Below are 16376 nucleotides of genomic sequence, written 5' to 3' on the forward strand. Positions count from 1 at the left end.
TCAGTTAAGCGGAACTCTGCTGTGCACATAGGATCTAACCTCTGTATGCTGTTGGAGCACTGTATCTGAAGGTATAGCAACATGGGAAATGCTTTTAAAAAATAAAAAATGCTAACAATCCCATACTATAATCCTTGTAGAAATTAATGGGAGAATTGTTATTTTACATTTGTGGTTGCCACACTTTCCTAATTGTTTTTGGAAAGTGGTTTCTAATTATTTTCAAACTTTGGTTTGCACATTTTTAACTCAGATACCTTCAAACATTAATTCCAGCGTGAAACCCGACCTTAGAAAAAGTGGTTTCACAAATAAATATTAACTAATGGTCACCTTACAGGCTTTTTCCAGAGCTTTCAACAGCATCTCACAGTCTTCTTCGGTGGATGGAGTTTGCTCATTTGTCATCAGGCTTTTCAAATCTGGCACCATCTTGAACAGAGACAACAATATAAGTCCACCTGTGATAACAACTGAGTTATCTCAATGACAACTGAAGAGGACCATGAGCTCCAGAAAAGGCTAGTAAGTGAACTTTGAGTTTAGATTTCTTAGTTAAAAAACATTAATTTGCCAGAAATCACATATTCACACATAAAAAAGCAGAAGGAATGACTCAGTTCAATTCAATATTCCATTTAATAGTCATATGTATGTCTCTTACCCATCTATTGTAAACATGGTGTAATTTACCACAGTAGTTGTCTTATAGTACATAATCATACGTGCAATGCAAAAAAGTCAAACATAAGTTAAAAAAGGACAAAGACACTGCTGGATTTGTTGATTACATCACACCAAGGGGATCTCAGTTCTTTGGTCCAGTGGCCCACCCTTTGTGGTGTGCTGCTGTAATGTGGTGGTCCCTGTAGGAAGTGCCATGGATCCCACCCCCCCTTTACCCTTTACTGTGGCCTCTCCTTTCCCTGTCACAGTAATTGGTCCCATATTTAGCAATTTCTTTATATTTCAATTACTTCTGGCTCAGTGACTTAGTTTCTTCTTGTTTTTGACCCTCTACCACTCCCTCATCGCCGCACCGCTCACCCTCTTTCCCTGATGGAGATTCAGTCATCGTGTCTTTCTCAGCTTTCACACTTTCTTCCTGCACTTCTTTTCTTGTTTCTTCACTACTGACCAGCATTGGTTTTTCATTCTCGCTCCTCTTCCTACCATTGACAACCTCTTCGTTCTCATCCATCTCAGTTTGCTTGCTCTTTTGAACCATCTCAAGCTCCTCATCTGCTGTTGGGAGGGGAAAAAAATCATAAAACACGCCATTCTACATACATCTACATAGATGTTCAAGCAGAGAAAAACGTGCATATATGCATACGTCACATGCTCACAGACCTTGAAACTTACCTGTGCCCTTTTCTGCAGGCTCTGCACTGGATCGTTCTTCAGGAGAGGTCTTTAAATCAGTATCCTGGCCTGGACTATCTTTAGAGGGTGCTGGACTGGTCGAATGATGAGAAGTAGCACATGATTTATCAGTGGCAGGGAGGCCAGGGATAGTTGGGGTTGTGAGGGTAGAGCTGACGTTGTCAGTGTAAGGTGTGTTTGAGTCAATCGAGAGAGTGGAGCTAAGTACAGCTGTGGTTGCTGAACTGGTGGTGGAAGTGGTATCTGCACGCTTTAAACTGGTGCTGGTGGAAGTGGTGCCTGTAGGGGTTGTTTCACTGGAAGAAGTGGAGGGAACAGAGATATCAGCAGGGCTAGGTATGGCTGGGTGAGTAATGGCGGAAGTAGAGCCAGAGTCTATGCAGTCGGTGAGTGTTGGGCTTCTAGTGGTGGCAGTGGGGGAGGAGGTGGGGCTGGTGGGAGGAAGGGCAGCAGAGATCAGGGTGGAGGAAGTAGTTACGGAGGCTTCAGGTGAAACTGTAGCTATAATGGTGTCACTTGAGTTAGATGGTGGAGATGTAGTTTCGGTGACTGATGAAACTAAAATTACGCAGCTAGTGGAGTTGACTGAGGTGGATTCATCACTAGCTTCAGTAACTGAATTGGTGATGGTGGACAAGCCTGGTGGCATTTTTGATATACTGGTGGAGGGTGAAGAAATTGTGGTGATGACAGAAGTAGCTGCATCACTACCACCAGCAGGAGCAGCATCAACTAAGAGATTACCATTTGGCTCTGGTAGAGTCAATTTATTTGACATATTTGTTAATGTGGAAACTGAGCTTTCATTGCTGGGAGCAGAATCAGTTTCCAAGGTGGTAATGGAAGGCGCAGTTATTGTTGTTGACTTGGAAGTGACAGAGAGGCTCAGAGAAATGGACTCAGAGGAAGTGGAAGTTACTGAGACAGTGGTGGGGGGCTCTGTGGGTGTAGTGGTGCTTGTAAGGGTTGTCGGGAGGGTAGAGGTGGGTAGTTCGGTGGTAGTTGCACTAGCCTCAGGGGGAGAGGCTTTGCTGTCAAGCTCTGTAACATTTGTGGGTGCTGTAGCTGCTGCAGTAAGGTTAACAGAGTCAGTGCATATATCTGGGTCAGGGGGAATTACAGTACTTGAAGGGGAAATTGTAAAACTGGTTGAGTCGGGGATTGAGTTGGAGATTGTCTGTACAGAAGGAGTGGTGGTGGGAGTGAGGGCAGGAGCAGCAGGAGGAGATGGAGCTGCAGCAGTTGGACTGAGTTTAGTGGGTGTGTTTATCTCCCCTTCCTGTATTTGAGCTAGCTCGTTCTCAGGTGTGTTGCGGCCAGAGGTTGTGGGGGGTGGACCTGGCTTGATAACTGGCTTCGGAAGCAAAGCGGGTTTCCCAGCTGACTCGTGTGCTGACACACTTGGACGAATTTGATGCCTTGTATCTAAGAGAAAAAAATGAATGTTCAAATGATTTACCTTATCATATACTTTACATTTAAGAGAGTGAATGAGTGTTTTGAGTTTGTGTATGCATTTTACCTGATGACGCAGACATTGTTCGGGGTTTTGAGAAAGTAGGAGGTGGCTCAGGTTTACTGTCAATGATAGTACCTGAGACACACAGATCATTTACATTGTATTTTACTAGCATAATTAAGTCCCTATTATGTCCCTATAATAGATGAAGAACAGTCAAATACTAACATTCCTGCGTGTCTTATCAGCACAGTGTCTGAAATATTAAATCTTTTTAAAAGAGAACTGATCCATGTCAAAAAGTCTCTCCTTTTGATACAAATCCCTAAACTCAAAAAGATTAATTTCACTTCATTAACACTAAGCTGGGGCAGAGAAGAGTTTAATTATATTAAACATCAATTAGATAAAGGGACATACCTTCAGATTCCGCTTTTTTCATCTCTCCTTCCTGATTCTACAAGAATAAAAGAGGTGTTTTAAAACTTTGGAGGACTCCTACAGTATACATATCTAAATTCAGAGACACACAATCACACACCTGTGTCTCTCCTGGCTGGGGTTTGGAAACTCCAATACGTTGAAGCATGAGATGGAGTTTCTGTTCAAAGCTATGCTGGCCTTCGAATTGTTTCTGAAATAACAGTAGAATAATTAATGCTTTTCAAAACTTATCTACTGATCTAAATGTATATACGGTATAACTTAAAGGCTACTAAGACTCACCTTTGCAGTGTTTCTGGCATTAGTAGTCCCTGCTGCTGCTGATCCAGACAGCAAAATGAGAGACTGGGACTTCCCCTCTCTGAGAGCTCGGCGGGGAGGCACCGCTTCACCTCTCAGTGGCGGAGCACCAGACACAGGCGTCTCCTGAACAGTTGACTCTCCGGTAACAGCACTGGGATGTTCTTTTGCTTTCTCCTTTTCATTTTCCTTTTCGTGTTCCTTCACTCTGTCCTTATCTTTTTCTTTCTCAGCTCTGGCGACCTCCCTGAGCGGGCGAATGAGATCAGCGATGGAGGCCTTTTTGGGACGCCCCTCGTGGCTTGTCTCTGATTTCAAGCCTCGTCTCTTTTTGAGTGTGAAGAAATCACCAAGCTTCCTCCTGAGTGTTTTCGTCGGGGGTGGACAAGGGACGGAGCTGGCAGGAGCCACTTCGTGCACTGTGATAGATTCTTCATCTTGCTTTTTCCTATATAAAGGGTCGTATATATTAAATCTTGGCATATTCAATTGTACAGTATAAGTTTGATAAAGCAGTATTGTTAGTATCTAAATTAGCTAAATATCAAGGGACCATAAAGAGAATCTAATTTGGCCGCTGTGATACTCACAGTTTATCAGTAGGAAGTACTCTCTTAGTAAAGAACTCTTCAACTCCTTCATCCACTCGTCCCATGAGCTCAAGGACTTCATTTTCACTCTCAATTATTGTTTCCTGATTACCAAACACATACGCAGAAAACACAGACGTTTTACATCAAAGATCAAACAAACTGGTGTTGAGGAGCAACCTGCATTATATGTAACTTTACATTACATAACCCTCACCTCTGAAAAACCCACACACTCTGGCACTAGTGTTTGTTCTGTTTCTATAGGTGTATTTTGGTTTGAATCTCTCATCCTGTCATGCTACAAACCAGCCTCCTGGGAGTCAGTTGCTCAGTAACGTACAATGGGGGGGCGTCACTGGAATTTTGCATGCGGAATCAAAGCAAGATAACTCATTTGCCAATGTAGGTAATGTGATATCAAAATTGCAGCTATACAGTGTTGCATCATCCTGATCATATTATCATCTGTGCCCACAAGTAGCAATAAAAGCCGGGAGGTTGATTGTAGAACACAAATTTAGCAGAAGTCACCGTTACATGATATCCTGTCAGGGGAATTGCTTGAATTTTGTCTCCCTGGTCATTTGTCTCCAAGGGAGTGACTATATGTCTACAGCTTAATAGCTCTGTGATAACACGATCAGCTCAGTGGAAAATGGAGATGATCACATACACACACACACACACACACAACATTTTGATACAAGCCTATGAAAAAATAAAACGGCAGTAGCTTTTTTCAGTGAGAGCAAGAAAAGACATTCAGACAAAACTACCTCCCGCTCTCCTACATAGTCATCATGCACTGTTACACAGAAAATACTAAGTGTGGGTTCTTCAGACAGCCGGTGACCGGTACAATAGGACTGCCTTATTCAAGCAGGGACCAGGCATCTTTTACAGCACACCCCTCCATCCTTCCCTTCCCCCTGCCTCTCCCCTCTGTACCCTATTACATCTCTCCTCTCTCCCTCCCTTCTACCACCTTTCCTCTCATACTCCATTTTTGCAAAAACCTCTCGGAACCTTCTTCACAGTACCTGTGGTCTGCTGGGACGATAGTTCAGTTTTTGTCGGTGAGGTCTCGGTCTGCTCTGGGTGTAGTGCCTGAGCGCTGGTCCGCCCAATGGCAGCTCCATTGGGGAGACACGGCACGCTGTTGCCGTGGTGCTCTGTTGCCGTGGCTCTGTTGCTGAGGCACCGTTGCTAAGAGCACGAGCACCAGCAGTATGTAATGCCTCCACTGAGGTGGGAGGGGCCAGGCCAGGCTAGACTGACAGATCTGACAACAGAGCCTCGCCTTTCTCTGCCCCCTCCCCTCTGAGAGGAAAACCATGAGAAAAAGATGGTGATACATAAGAAGAGGGAGAGAAGCAAAAGTGACCACAATGACATTTGTTTCATCGATGCATCCTCGTACACCCAAGTACATATATATGAATACTGCATGCTGCAGTGGAAATAGCTGAAATGAACAAAATGTTCTATTGGTTATGCAACAAATTAATAATTTATTTTATATGCAGAAAATATGCTCTCAAATAGTTTAAGTGACAGGCTGATCTGGTAGATTCTTTTATCGCTAAAAAAGTTTACACATACACAAAAGACTATTCTCTCAGTAAATTTCAAAGCGAAATGTCTCAGCAATACTAGAGGAAACTGTCTTAAATACTCTTGAGAGGATTGTTAGAGACCTTGATGATGAGGTGTAACACTTGCTCAAAAACCATAAAAATAAGACACAGGCACACACCCACAAGCAACAGCTTCTATGTATCTTAATTTTACTACTAATTCCCCCAAGGGTATGTGTAGCAGGTTTCATGAGAGTTGTTTTGCCTGGTATGAATATTTAATATTCACACCAGGCAACACCAGTTCCTGGTTTGGAACACTTTGATATAAATGTATCATATACATTTGTTTTATTGGCAGATTAGAAAATGCTTTACATCATTCAACATCGATTTGTGACTGTAATAGTCTGATTAACTGGCCAATCCAGTACAAGTTCACTATGGGGATCATGTTCCTTTTCTCTCTGTTTCTGAAAGTATTTAGCTTCGAACACGACCTTCATTGTGATGTCAACCACACACCTGTGAAGTTTCGTGACTGAATCTTACACAAACACACACGATCACACAAACACACAAACACACACACACACACACACACACACACACAAGGTGAAAATAATACCAGCCACAACAGTGTGGCGTGTAAAAAATGTTGTATTAGATACCATTAGTTTTAGGTAGGTGTATCTAATTAACTTAGAACTTAGTGTAAATGTAGTGGAGTAATAAGTACAATATTTCACTGTGAGATGTAGTGGAGTACAAGTATAAAGTGGTACAAGTACCTCAATACTGTACTTGAGTACAGTACTTGACTATATTTGGTTATTTTTCATCAGTGTGTGTGTGTGTGTGTGTGTGTGTGTGTGTGTGTGTGTGTGTGTGTGTGTGTGAATGCATGTCTTTCTATAGATATGTGGACAAATTTTCATTTGAAACCATCATTATCAGGAGATTTTGGCTGGTGCTCACAACTTCAGTTTGAGGATTAAGGCTTGGTTTTAAAGTTCAGGTAAGATTAGGTTTGGGTTAGGCATTTATTTGTGATGTTTAGGTTAGGGGAATGGGCTAGGGAATTCAGTATGTCAAAAAGTGTCCTCACAGAAGCTGTAATTCAAGCATTCGTGTGTGCGTGTGTGCGTATGGTGTGTGATGTGAGGCCCGCCCTGCACCTACAACTTTCATACTGCCCTCACGTGGTTGATTTCCTGAATTGCTTTACTTCACAAAATGTAACTTGTGACTTCAATTAAAAGTGACTCTGGGATGTAAGTTTTGTAGGAGTCACGCTCAGGTAAAAGCGAACTGTTCTCGTCAGAAAACGAATCAATGATCTGTCAGGTGCATTGATCATCTTCGTCATGTTTCCACGCCCCCTGCTGAATTCAAATCTGGCGCCCATCATCCACGGCCCCAGCTCCACTTCACTCCCCTGGGCGCTGGGTTCGCGCAGCCGCCTTAGTGTTCACGGGCCGCCATTTTGTGTTAGGCCCACTCTTGTAAAGCGGGAGAAAATTATTAGCCCGGCGCACAGCACCTACGGCAGACAACAGCGGGACTGAAGAGACCAACCGCAGGCGCTGAGCTTCCAAACGAATATAACGGGGTGAAGAAGCTGTCGGGAGTAAGTAAAGCCGCTACTATGGCTCAGAACACGGAAACGTTTTTGTAGGAGCCGTCGCCGGCCTCTAGGTGTCACGGTCGGGCTTACCGGCCAGGCAACTGGCGGGGGGTGTTTGTCTCCCTCTATCGTTATCCAAAATGCACTAAATCCGTCCATAAACCGTAAGTCTCTGTCTCAGTTGAGCGTTTTGGTGGTTTGCGGCTGATATTTTGCAGTATTTGCACAGTGATGGTTGGATTTATCAGTATATCTGATTTAAGTTTGTTCAGGCCTGACGTCCATCTTATCGTACCCTTTGTTTCCTGTTTTCTGACACAGTCGCGCCTCCCGAGTTAACCAACTAACATGAGTTTAAGTAGTTTGTATCGATTTAACAACATACACTTTTTGAACGGATGTACCATGAACTGATCACAACGACATGGGACAAAGTAAACGTTGTTAAAATAGGCGAAAAGGTGACTTGCTGAAGCGTTGATTGATTGATTGATCGATCGACTGATTTCTATTATTGGCAAACAGATGAACCCATCAATGTCTAATCAACTCAGATCAGCACATGAGAGGACACGTTTCCACTTTTCAAAAGTTTACCCCGCACCACAATTCTTCTTTTTATTACGTTAATACTTTCACTCAACTACATCTGAGGGAAATGTACTTTTTGCTGCATTACATTTATCTGACAGCTGCAGATACTTTTCACATTATTAATACAGGAAATTGGAGCTACAACAATTAGTTGGTTTACAGAGAATGAATTTGCATCTATTTTCATAACCGATTGTCATTTTTCAAGCAAAATTGCCAAGCCAAGTGTTTGTTTCCCAAATGTGAGGATTTGCTGCTTTCCTCTGTTTTGTATCAGTGAATATCTTTGGGTTTTAGACAGCTGATTCGAAAAACGAGGCATGTTTCGACAATGGTAAATTATAAAGGGCTTTTCAGTCATTTGTAACATTACATAGACAAAACAATTAATCGAGAAAATAATCTGCAGATTAAACAACATAAAGCGATCCTTAGTTGCAACAGGCTAACAAAATCTAAACAATAAACAAATTATAATGGATTAAGATACTTAGCAGTTTGTAAAGTAGTAAAAATTAGCTCCACTCTTTCTAGGTGCAAAATAAAAGCAATTTACACATGAATGCATCAATAATTAAATAAATTCAAACCGAATAATATAATACTTATCAAACTCATACTCCACTGTAGCCTGGCTTTGTCAGATGTGCAATGTTTAGACTAAAACACAGCCTAGAAGTCAGTGGTGGAATAAGTATTGTGATCCTTTTTATTTAAATAAAAGTATCTTTACTACAGTGTGTAGATACTCCATTGCACGTAAAAGTCCTGCATTCATAATCTTACTTAGGTAAATGTTCAGTAAAAGCATTCCTTCTATGGAAAAATGACCCGTGTGAGTGATATGCTATTATGTATTACATTATTGTATCGTTATATTCATTAAATTATACACATTATGGTGTATAATGATAGAGCTAGTTTGAATCATATTTAAATTTAAGTTTTGTTTTTTTTCTGTTTTTTGTTTTATTTTTTATTTTTTTAAAGATACAAGATTTACTCTATATGGTTTCAGTACATACCTATTTTTTTCTGCCACGTTAGTCTTTGTTTCTACGAAAGCAAATTAAACAAACTAAAAAGGGCTCCTTACTTAAGTCACAAGAACAATACGGTGCAATAAAAAATTCAATATTTCCCTCTGACATGTAGTGAAGTAAATGTATATATTGCCATTAAATGGAAATACTCAAGAAGTACCTCAAAATTGTACTTCAGCACAGTATTGGAGTAAATATGCTTAGTTTCCACCACGGGTCAGGGTACACCACATTGTGCTTGTCAGATTGTCCTTCTTGGTTTTTCTGTGGGGCATGCTATTGCCTAATGTTTGCCGTGGTAGGGAGACAATGTTTATGTTGCAATTTTTTTAATAACCACCGCTAATACTATTACAACCACGCCAACAGATGTGAAAGGAAATGCAGTTTAAACTGAAGCTCACACCATTTGAAAAACTGAACTACAAAATGTCCTGTTCTGAATAATCCACTGAAAGTATACTGTTTTCACTATCTCTAAAGTTTTGTAACATTAAAAAAAAATCTTCCCAACTGTTCAGTTAGGTCTATGGATAATCTTGGATACTTTATCTGGAAATTAACTTTAATCTTAACATGTTAGCATTTAATAAAAGTTCATTGTAGAAACACACTTTCAGTCATGTAATTTTGTTTTTAAAACCACGTGAATAATTTCCCACATAAGCCGTGTTCACTTTTTGATAAATTTTGTCTTCTTTATCAAGAGTGTTGTTTGGCCCGTTGCCATGGAGGGCGAGGTTGTTTCCATGGAGACCGCACAGAATGCTGCCCTGGCTGCAGATGGAAAGGTCCTGCCAGAGGGTGGAGAGGCCTTGATACAAGGGGCAGCCATAGCTCCACAGGGGGAAGTGGCTGGTAACATGGAGATGATGGTGATGGATGCTCTCGATCCCACTCTGCTGCAAATGAAGACGGAGGTGTTGGAGGGGGGCAGCACAGTGACTGTTACTGGTGGAGACGAGGGTCAGATCATCACGCTCCAGGTTGGTAAAGAACACGTTAAGCTACATTATCATGTTTTTGTCATTTGCTCAAGTTGAAAGGGTGTATTGTTCTTCGTAGGTGGTGAATATGGAGGAGCAGGCAGGTGCGGCATTGGGCCTTGGTCAGCTTCAGCTGGTTCAGGTACCAGTCACAACAACAACTGTAGAGGGGCTTCAGGCCACCTATGTTGATTCATCAACTGCTAACAAGGACACAGAGCCGGTTATCTGTCACACTCTTCCCTTGCCCGAGGGCTTCCAGGTGAGAAACGACCCTGGGCATTCTGTGTAATGAGATCAGTCCTTTTTAGTTATGTCCTCAACTCGGTATACTCAGTGAACTCCCCTTGTTGAAAAGAGGATGGGCCTCATTAAGAGCAACTTGTGATGTTTTCTTTTAGGTGGTAAAAGTGGGTGCCAATGGTGAAGTGGAGACTGTAGAGCAGGAGGAGCTCCAGGCAGCCCACGAGGAGCTTCAGGGGACGAGAGGGGAAGAGGGGGAGAACGAAGAAGAGGCAGCAGAAGTAGAAGCCCCTGTGGCTCAAGAAGAAGACCCAGAATGGTCAAAGGACCCAGACTATCAACCCATCACCACTGTCCGTAAAGGAAAGAAGGGAAAGAAGAGCCGTCTGCGCTATGCAGAGGGTGATCGTGACATGGATGTTTCTGTGTACGACTTTGAGGAAGAGCAGCAGGAAGGGCTGCTGTCAGAGGTGAATGCTGAGAAGGTTGTGGGCAACATGAAGCCACCAAAGCCCACCAAGATCAAGAAAAAAGGTTAGACTATCACTTTTTTTTTTTTTTGGGATGCACTATATATTTAACCCTTAGATATCTAAACATGATTGTGGAGGAGAGTAGTTGTGATGTTCCTGTTTACAGTCCTGAAAAGGTGTAGCTTTGTGGAGCTTGAAATTTTCCTATTTTGTCCCCTTTTTGTGTGTAGGTGTAAAGAAGACTTTCCAGTGTGAGCTGTGTAGCTATACCTGTCCAAGGCGCTCCAACCTGGACCGACACATGAAGAGCCACACAGACGAGAGACCACATAAATGTCACTTGTGTGGACGGGCCTTCAGAACAGTCACACTGCTGAGAAACCACCTCAATACACACACAGGTGATTCAGAAATTTCTATTTAGATACCAATATGCTGATAATGGAAACGATTTTGGTATAGTTTGTAATAATTCAATAGAATTGGTAAGTTAAGAAATCAAACCTACCTCTCTGAGCTTGCAGGCTAGACAATGTACATACTATTTCTTTATAATGGCACCACAGTGTCCGTCCATATAAGGCAAAAAAAGAGTGGGCATTTGTTTTCTTTTCATCAAAGTGTGCTCTTGCTTTATATAAGTTGTATACTACACAGGCATGTAAAGTATAATTCTAATTTTCTTACATTTTTTTAGGCACTCGGCCACATAAATGCACTGATTGTGACATGGCATTTGTGACCAGTGGTGAGTTGGTGCGTCATCGTCGCTACAAGCACACACATGAGAAACCTTTCAAGTGCTCCATGTGTGACTATTCCAGTGTGGAGGCAAGTAATCTGTACCTACCTGATATCTAATTCTTCTCCCTATTTCCTGTGAGAGCCCATTTCATGTTGTTGTTGTTTTTTAATATTTATGTTCCTCTGCCCAGGTGAGCAAATTGAAAAGGCACATCCGCTCTCATACCGGGGAGCGACCCTTCCAGTGTAGTCTGTGCAGCTATGCCAGCAGAGACACTTACAAGCTGAAGAGACACATGAGGACACATTCAGGTAAGATACTCAAAGTAGTGGAAACACACTTTACCTCCTGATTGAGAAGAGTATCACACTCACTATATTTCCTCTTCTCCTTTGCAGGTGAGAAGCCGTACGAGTGCTACATCTGTCATGCTCGTTTCACACAGAGCGGCACCATGAAGATGCACATTCTGCAGAAACACACAGAAAACGTGGCTAAGTTCCACTGCCCACACTGTGACACTGTCATCGCACGCAAGAGTGACCTTGGTAAGTCATGTGTCACCATTTTTACTTCAAAATGTATGTCATTAAAGTCAGCAGATACATAGAAGAAGTAAAGGATGTGCTGGAAAGGCTGGTTCTTATGTGGGTCTTTTTGAGCTCTACATCATGAAATACTTCCATTGTTAGGGAATCATGTTTCTTTGGTTTTCTGAAACTTGTTAGTCCGATCATCAGTGTGTCCTATGTAAATTGAATAATAGTAGAGTAAGGAATCAGTAGAATCTGTATGTACTGAATTGTAACGCTTCAAAACAGTTTTTTTTTAATTTGTCTTGGCTGTTTTCTATCCTAGGCGTTCATTTGCGGAAGCAGCACTCATTTATTGAGACGGGAAAGAAATGTCGTTACTGTGATGCCGTATTTCATGAGCGCTATGCTCTCATCCAACACCAGAAGACCCACAAGAATGAGAAACGTTTCAAGTGTGACCAGTGTGACTACTGCTGCCGACAGGTTTGTGTTACATGGAGTATGTTATACATATACAGTGTTTTATCATTTTATTTCACTACTGAATAACTGCTTATCTGAACTACTATGCTACAGGAACGCCACATGATAATGCACAAGCGTACACACACAGGGGAGAAGCCATTTGCCTGCAGCCAGTGTGAGAAAACTTTCCGGCAGAAGCAGCTCCTGGACATGCACTTCAGGCGCTACCATGATCCCAACTTCACCCGCCCTGTCTTCGTCTGCAATAAGTGTAGCAAGACATTCACCCGCAAGGTAGGACTGAGCTCTTAGATTTTAGCAACCGCAACAGTAGTTTTTACTGTATGTCGCTGAATTGTGACACTTGTTTGTGTGCTCCACAGAACACCATGCTGCGTCATGCTGAGAACTGCACAGGTGAGGGTGTTGGAGAAGAAAATGGATCTCCCACACCCAAAAAGGGCCGCCGTGGCAGGAAGAGGAAGATGCAGGCCAGGACAGATGATGATGACACAGGTATTGTATACGTAAGCTTTTGATAAGTGCCTTTTTTTTTCAAAAACTAATTGTAAATCTTGTATATTTTGTGTAGTAGGGGTTTTGGACTGCCACGGTGTGTAACGACCAACCCCGTCTGCTTGGGATTTGGGATTTTAGGTGGCTAAAAATTGTTCAAAGGAGACCATTTCTTAATTATGCTAGGTGTTAGAAGTTCACATAACTTACAATTTCATTTTCAGTTCGAAGTCTGCTTTAAATATTCAGCAGGATCATTTTTTTGGCCTATGGGAATCATCACAGTCCTGATTGTATAAAAATTTGGAAAATAAGCATTGGAGGATCAGACACATTTATCGCTACAAGTTAGCTCATAAAACTCCACCTGGAGGCAATTTAGCAAATTTTAACAGGCAGGTACTTTACCATGAACAATGTAACAGAATATGATTCTTAAATCAAAAATGATACTGAGATTCGAAGCCGAAAGTTGTTTTCATCCAGGCCTGGAATACTGTATGCTGCCATCTGTTGAAACATTTTCTGTAATAATGTCCTAGAGGCCTGTTTAACTGATTTTTCAGCAACATAATATGTAAAACTATTGTTTCCATGAACACTTCCTATCTATGTTACTTAAACATTTTTTTCTAGTTGTATTAATATTGATTAAAAATGTCTGAATCAATGCCATGTCAACATTTCAATTCATATCCGTTTATCATACTTCCTCTTTCATATGTAGAGGATGAAATGGACGAGGCAGAGGAGGAAGAGGAGCTGCATACTGAGATTGAGGTGGAACAGGCTCCACCAGTTGTCCCTATCCCAGCCCCTGTGGAGCCACCAGTCAAGAGGAAACGTGGGCGGCCTCCAAAGAACAAACCATACAGTAAGTGTCAGAGTTATAATGATGATTTTGAACATCTTTTGGTAGTTTTTTCAGTGCCATACAAAGTAGACTTGATGCCTGCTAATGGACTGATAGTTTAGTCTGATCACTACTACATAGCTAAACTGTCAAATCACAAGTGTCTGCCTTTAAACCATTATGACAGTCTGGAAAAGGATATTTGTATCTTATAGTACCAGAGTCTGACCTGACATACTCTTAACAGCAGCTGCTATCATCCATGTTGAGGACGAGGCCACTGGAGAGGTGGATGACATCATTGTGAAGAAGGAAATTGGAGCCGAACAAGATGACCAGGAGGATGGCAACGACGAGGCTGCAGAGGAGGTGGTTGTCGGTGGAGTGAAGTCAACCATTCAGATGCAGGAGTTGTCCCAGGAAGAGGGGACAGCACAGGACGTGCAGCTGTCTGGGGCCCCACCTAACGGAGATCTGACCCCTGAGATGATCCTCAGCATGATGGATCGGTGATGGATGTGAACCTGAAAACACATTCAGACCCTTGACCACATCTTTATTTTAATTCTTGGCATTTAGGATTACAAACACTTGCATCCTGCACAAAAGCAAACATCACTGTAATTTAAGATTTGATTTTTTTTTTTTTAAATCATGTATTGATAAAGACTTGGATCAGTGAAAAAGAATTTTAATAAGGATTTACCTACCAAAAATGAATTTAAGTACATTTGAGTTTGAAGTGGCTGTAATTGAAAGCAGTTTCTTTTTTCACTGTTGCCTTTCGTGCTTCGTAGCTCTGGTATGTGGCAGAAAACTGCTAAACTAAATATGTTTTAACATGATAGAACAGCTAAATCTAGACCGTTCATGGAATTTTACCAAACTTTTTTTCAACTCTTTTCTTCTTCAGCCCTTTGTTTTTATTTTTTATAAAACTGTTGGTGAGTTATACACCTGTTTGTCATTGGGAGAAAGTTGTAAGTAGATAGTGGTGCATCCATAACGTGGACCTTGCTTTACTTTCTTCTAAGTAATTCCGATAAACTGCTCTGTAGTAAAAGTGGAGATGCAAATGGACTTTTGGGGGGGCAGCATAATGGGGAAAAAAACAAGTAAATTTAAGCCCAAGTGGAAAGTCACTCTGAAACTTAAGGGTCATAAGGGATAACCTTCAGGAAGATACTGCCATCAATCACAGCCACTTCAAGATAAGGAAATGAAATATTTTGAATATTTTTATTTTTTGGTTTCTTTTTCTTTGGTTAGTAAATCCTTTTTTTTTTTTTTTTAAGCATATTTTAGTTTTTAAAAGCTTAATAGACTGCTTATTTTATGCTCCTTTCTTCCTACCGTAACAACCCTAGATGATGAATATGTACTAGACATTGTCTCTGATAAGTGAAAGGAAAGAATGTTATTTTGCTCCTTTGTGTAGCCATTCCACTTTGGGTTGATGTTTTCTTTTTGTACCATTGGCAATGCAATGTTACGTAGCAGCTTGAATGAAATTTTATTAACTGTGTGGCAGACGAGAACAGACGTATGACTGTACAACCAATAAAAAAAAATTAGACATTGAGACTGACTTTTTTTATTTATTTTTTTTTAGGTTTATACAGCTGTAATAATTTCAATTATGGATATTTAAAATCAGTTTGGGTTGGCTGAGCAGTTAACACAAGTTAGAGGTAAAGTTAATGCAAAAAAGATGGCTTGAATCATTGTTTCTCCAAATTTCTGTGCTAACACAGAAATGTAAGTATATTTTGCTTGCAACTGTATTTTATTAAATGGAGCACTTGATTGTAAGATCCTCACTCATTTGTATGTGTAAAGAATATAACTTTGTAACATAAATGAACTGACAAGACATTGCACTGGATGTACTCACTATTTACACTGGTATTCTTCAAATATGTGATTTATTCTCAATCAGCTTTAACTGGGATTTGACTAAAATCCTAAATTAAAATTTTCATCAGACAGTTGAAAGTCAGGGTATAGCATTGATAGTCACAGTATGCATCTCTTCTACATGACCATGGGCTGTGATGGATTTTATCCACAATAAAGTGAATCAAAATTTTCTCAGGGCTTACATTTCTACAGAGACACGTGCGCAGTACAAATAAGACCCAATGCTTCCACTGATACATCCTCATCTACGTTTGGTTTTGCACTTACAAAAGATTGTATTATTTAACCTAGTACTGGTAAATGTTACACCAAATATAATGGGTTTCTTTCATTTAATGGGATCATCACTCAGTCTAAGCTTTCTTATGGGAAATTCTCAAGTGAAGCATTGATAAACAGGTGCTAATACAAGATATAAAAACACTGACTAACTTCTCTGCATGTGACATGTCACATGAATTTGCATCATGTGAGATGAGCATGTTGAGGCTAATTAAAACTTCCTTCACTGGCATTCCATTATTTTCTCCCTTAGGTTTTCTATTCTCTCTAGCGCTGTTATTTGTGTCAACAAAAATCAGTAAATTGCTGCAATGTCCTTCCATGTGGAGGGCGA

The 16376-nt window shown here is 41.0% G+C and overlaps 2 protein-coding genes across 7 annotated transcripts; one reads left to right on the forward strand and one right to left on the reverse strand.

The window, feature by feature from the left end:
• Positions 1 to 347: 347 nt before the first annotated feature.
• On the reverse strand, positions 348 to 11716 carry LOC120790932 (mucin-17-like). 4 transcript variants are annotated; one of them, XM_040128969.1, is made up of 9 exons: positions 5223 to 5571; positions 4180 to 4283; positions 3572 to 4037; positions 3387 to 3479; positions 3266 to 3302; positions 2909 to 2980; positions 1366 to 2811; positions 1174 to 1245; positions 348 to 432 (listed from the first exon to the last, which is right to left on the reverse strand). In XM_040128969.1, the coding sequence occupies exons 1-9, from the start codon at positions 5319 to 5321 to the stop codon at positions 398 to 400; spliced, it is 2424 nt and encodes an 807-aa protein (XP_039984903.1). In that variant the 5' UTR covers positions 5322 to 5571; the 3' UTR covers positions 348 to 397. The 4 variants fall into 4 exon arrangements, with proteins under 4 accessions (XP_039984903.1, XP_039984884.1, XP_039984893.1 ...); XM_040128950.1 differs by lacking the exon at positions 348 to 432 and adding an exon at positions 11576 to 11716 and having other exon boundaries at positions 661 to 1245; positions 5223 to 5502; XM_040128959.1 differs by lacking the exon at positions 348 to 432 and having other exon boundaries at positions 661 to 1242.
• On the forward strand, positions 7167 to 15422 carry LOC120790953 (transcriptional repressor CTCF-like). Of its 3 annotated transcripts, none has more exons than XM_040128981.1 (13): positions 7167 to 7389; positions 9731 to 10009; positions 10089 to 10271; positions 10411 to 10786; positions 10956 to 11126; positions 11423 to 11556; positions 11661 to 11781; positions 11869 to 12018; positions 12329 to 12489; positions 12583 to 12765; positions 12855 to 12987; positions 13715 to 13861; positions 14088 to 15422. In XM_040128981.1, exons 2-13 carry the CDS (start codon positions 9752 to 9754, stop codon positions 14351 to 14353), a joined length of 2283 nt encoding a protein of 760 aa, XP_039984915.1. In that variant the 5' UTR covers positions 7167 to 7389; positions 9731 to 9751; the 3' UTR covers positions 14354 to 15422. The 3 variants fall into 3 exon arrangements, with proteins under 3 accessions (XP_039984915.1, XP_039984936.1, XP_039984925.1); XM_040129002.1 differs by having other exon boundaries at positions 14091 to 15422; XM_040128991.1 differs by lacking the exon at positions 7167 to 7389 and adding an exon at positions 7436 to 7550.
• The last annotated feature ends 954 nt before the right edge of the window (positions 15423 to 16376 follow it).

The sequence above is a fragment of the Xiphias gladius genome, chromosome 1 (genome assembly GCF_016859285.1).
Source record: "Xiphias gladius isolate SHS-SW01 ecotype Sanya breed wild chromosome 1, ASM1685928v1, whole genome shotgun sequence".
Taxonomy (NCBI): domain Eukaryota; kingdom Metazoa; phylum Chordata; class Actinopteri; order Istiophoriformes; family Xiphiidae; genus Xiphias; species Xiphias gladius.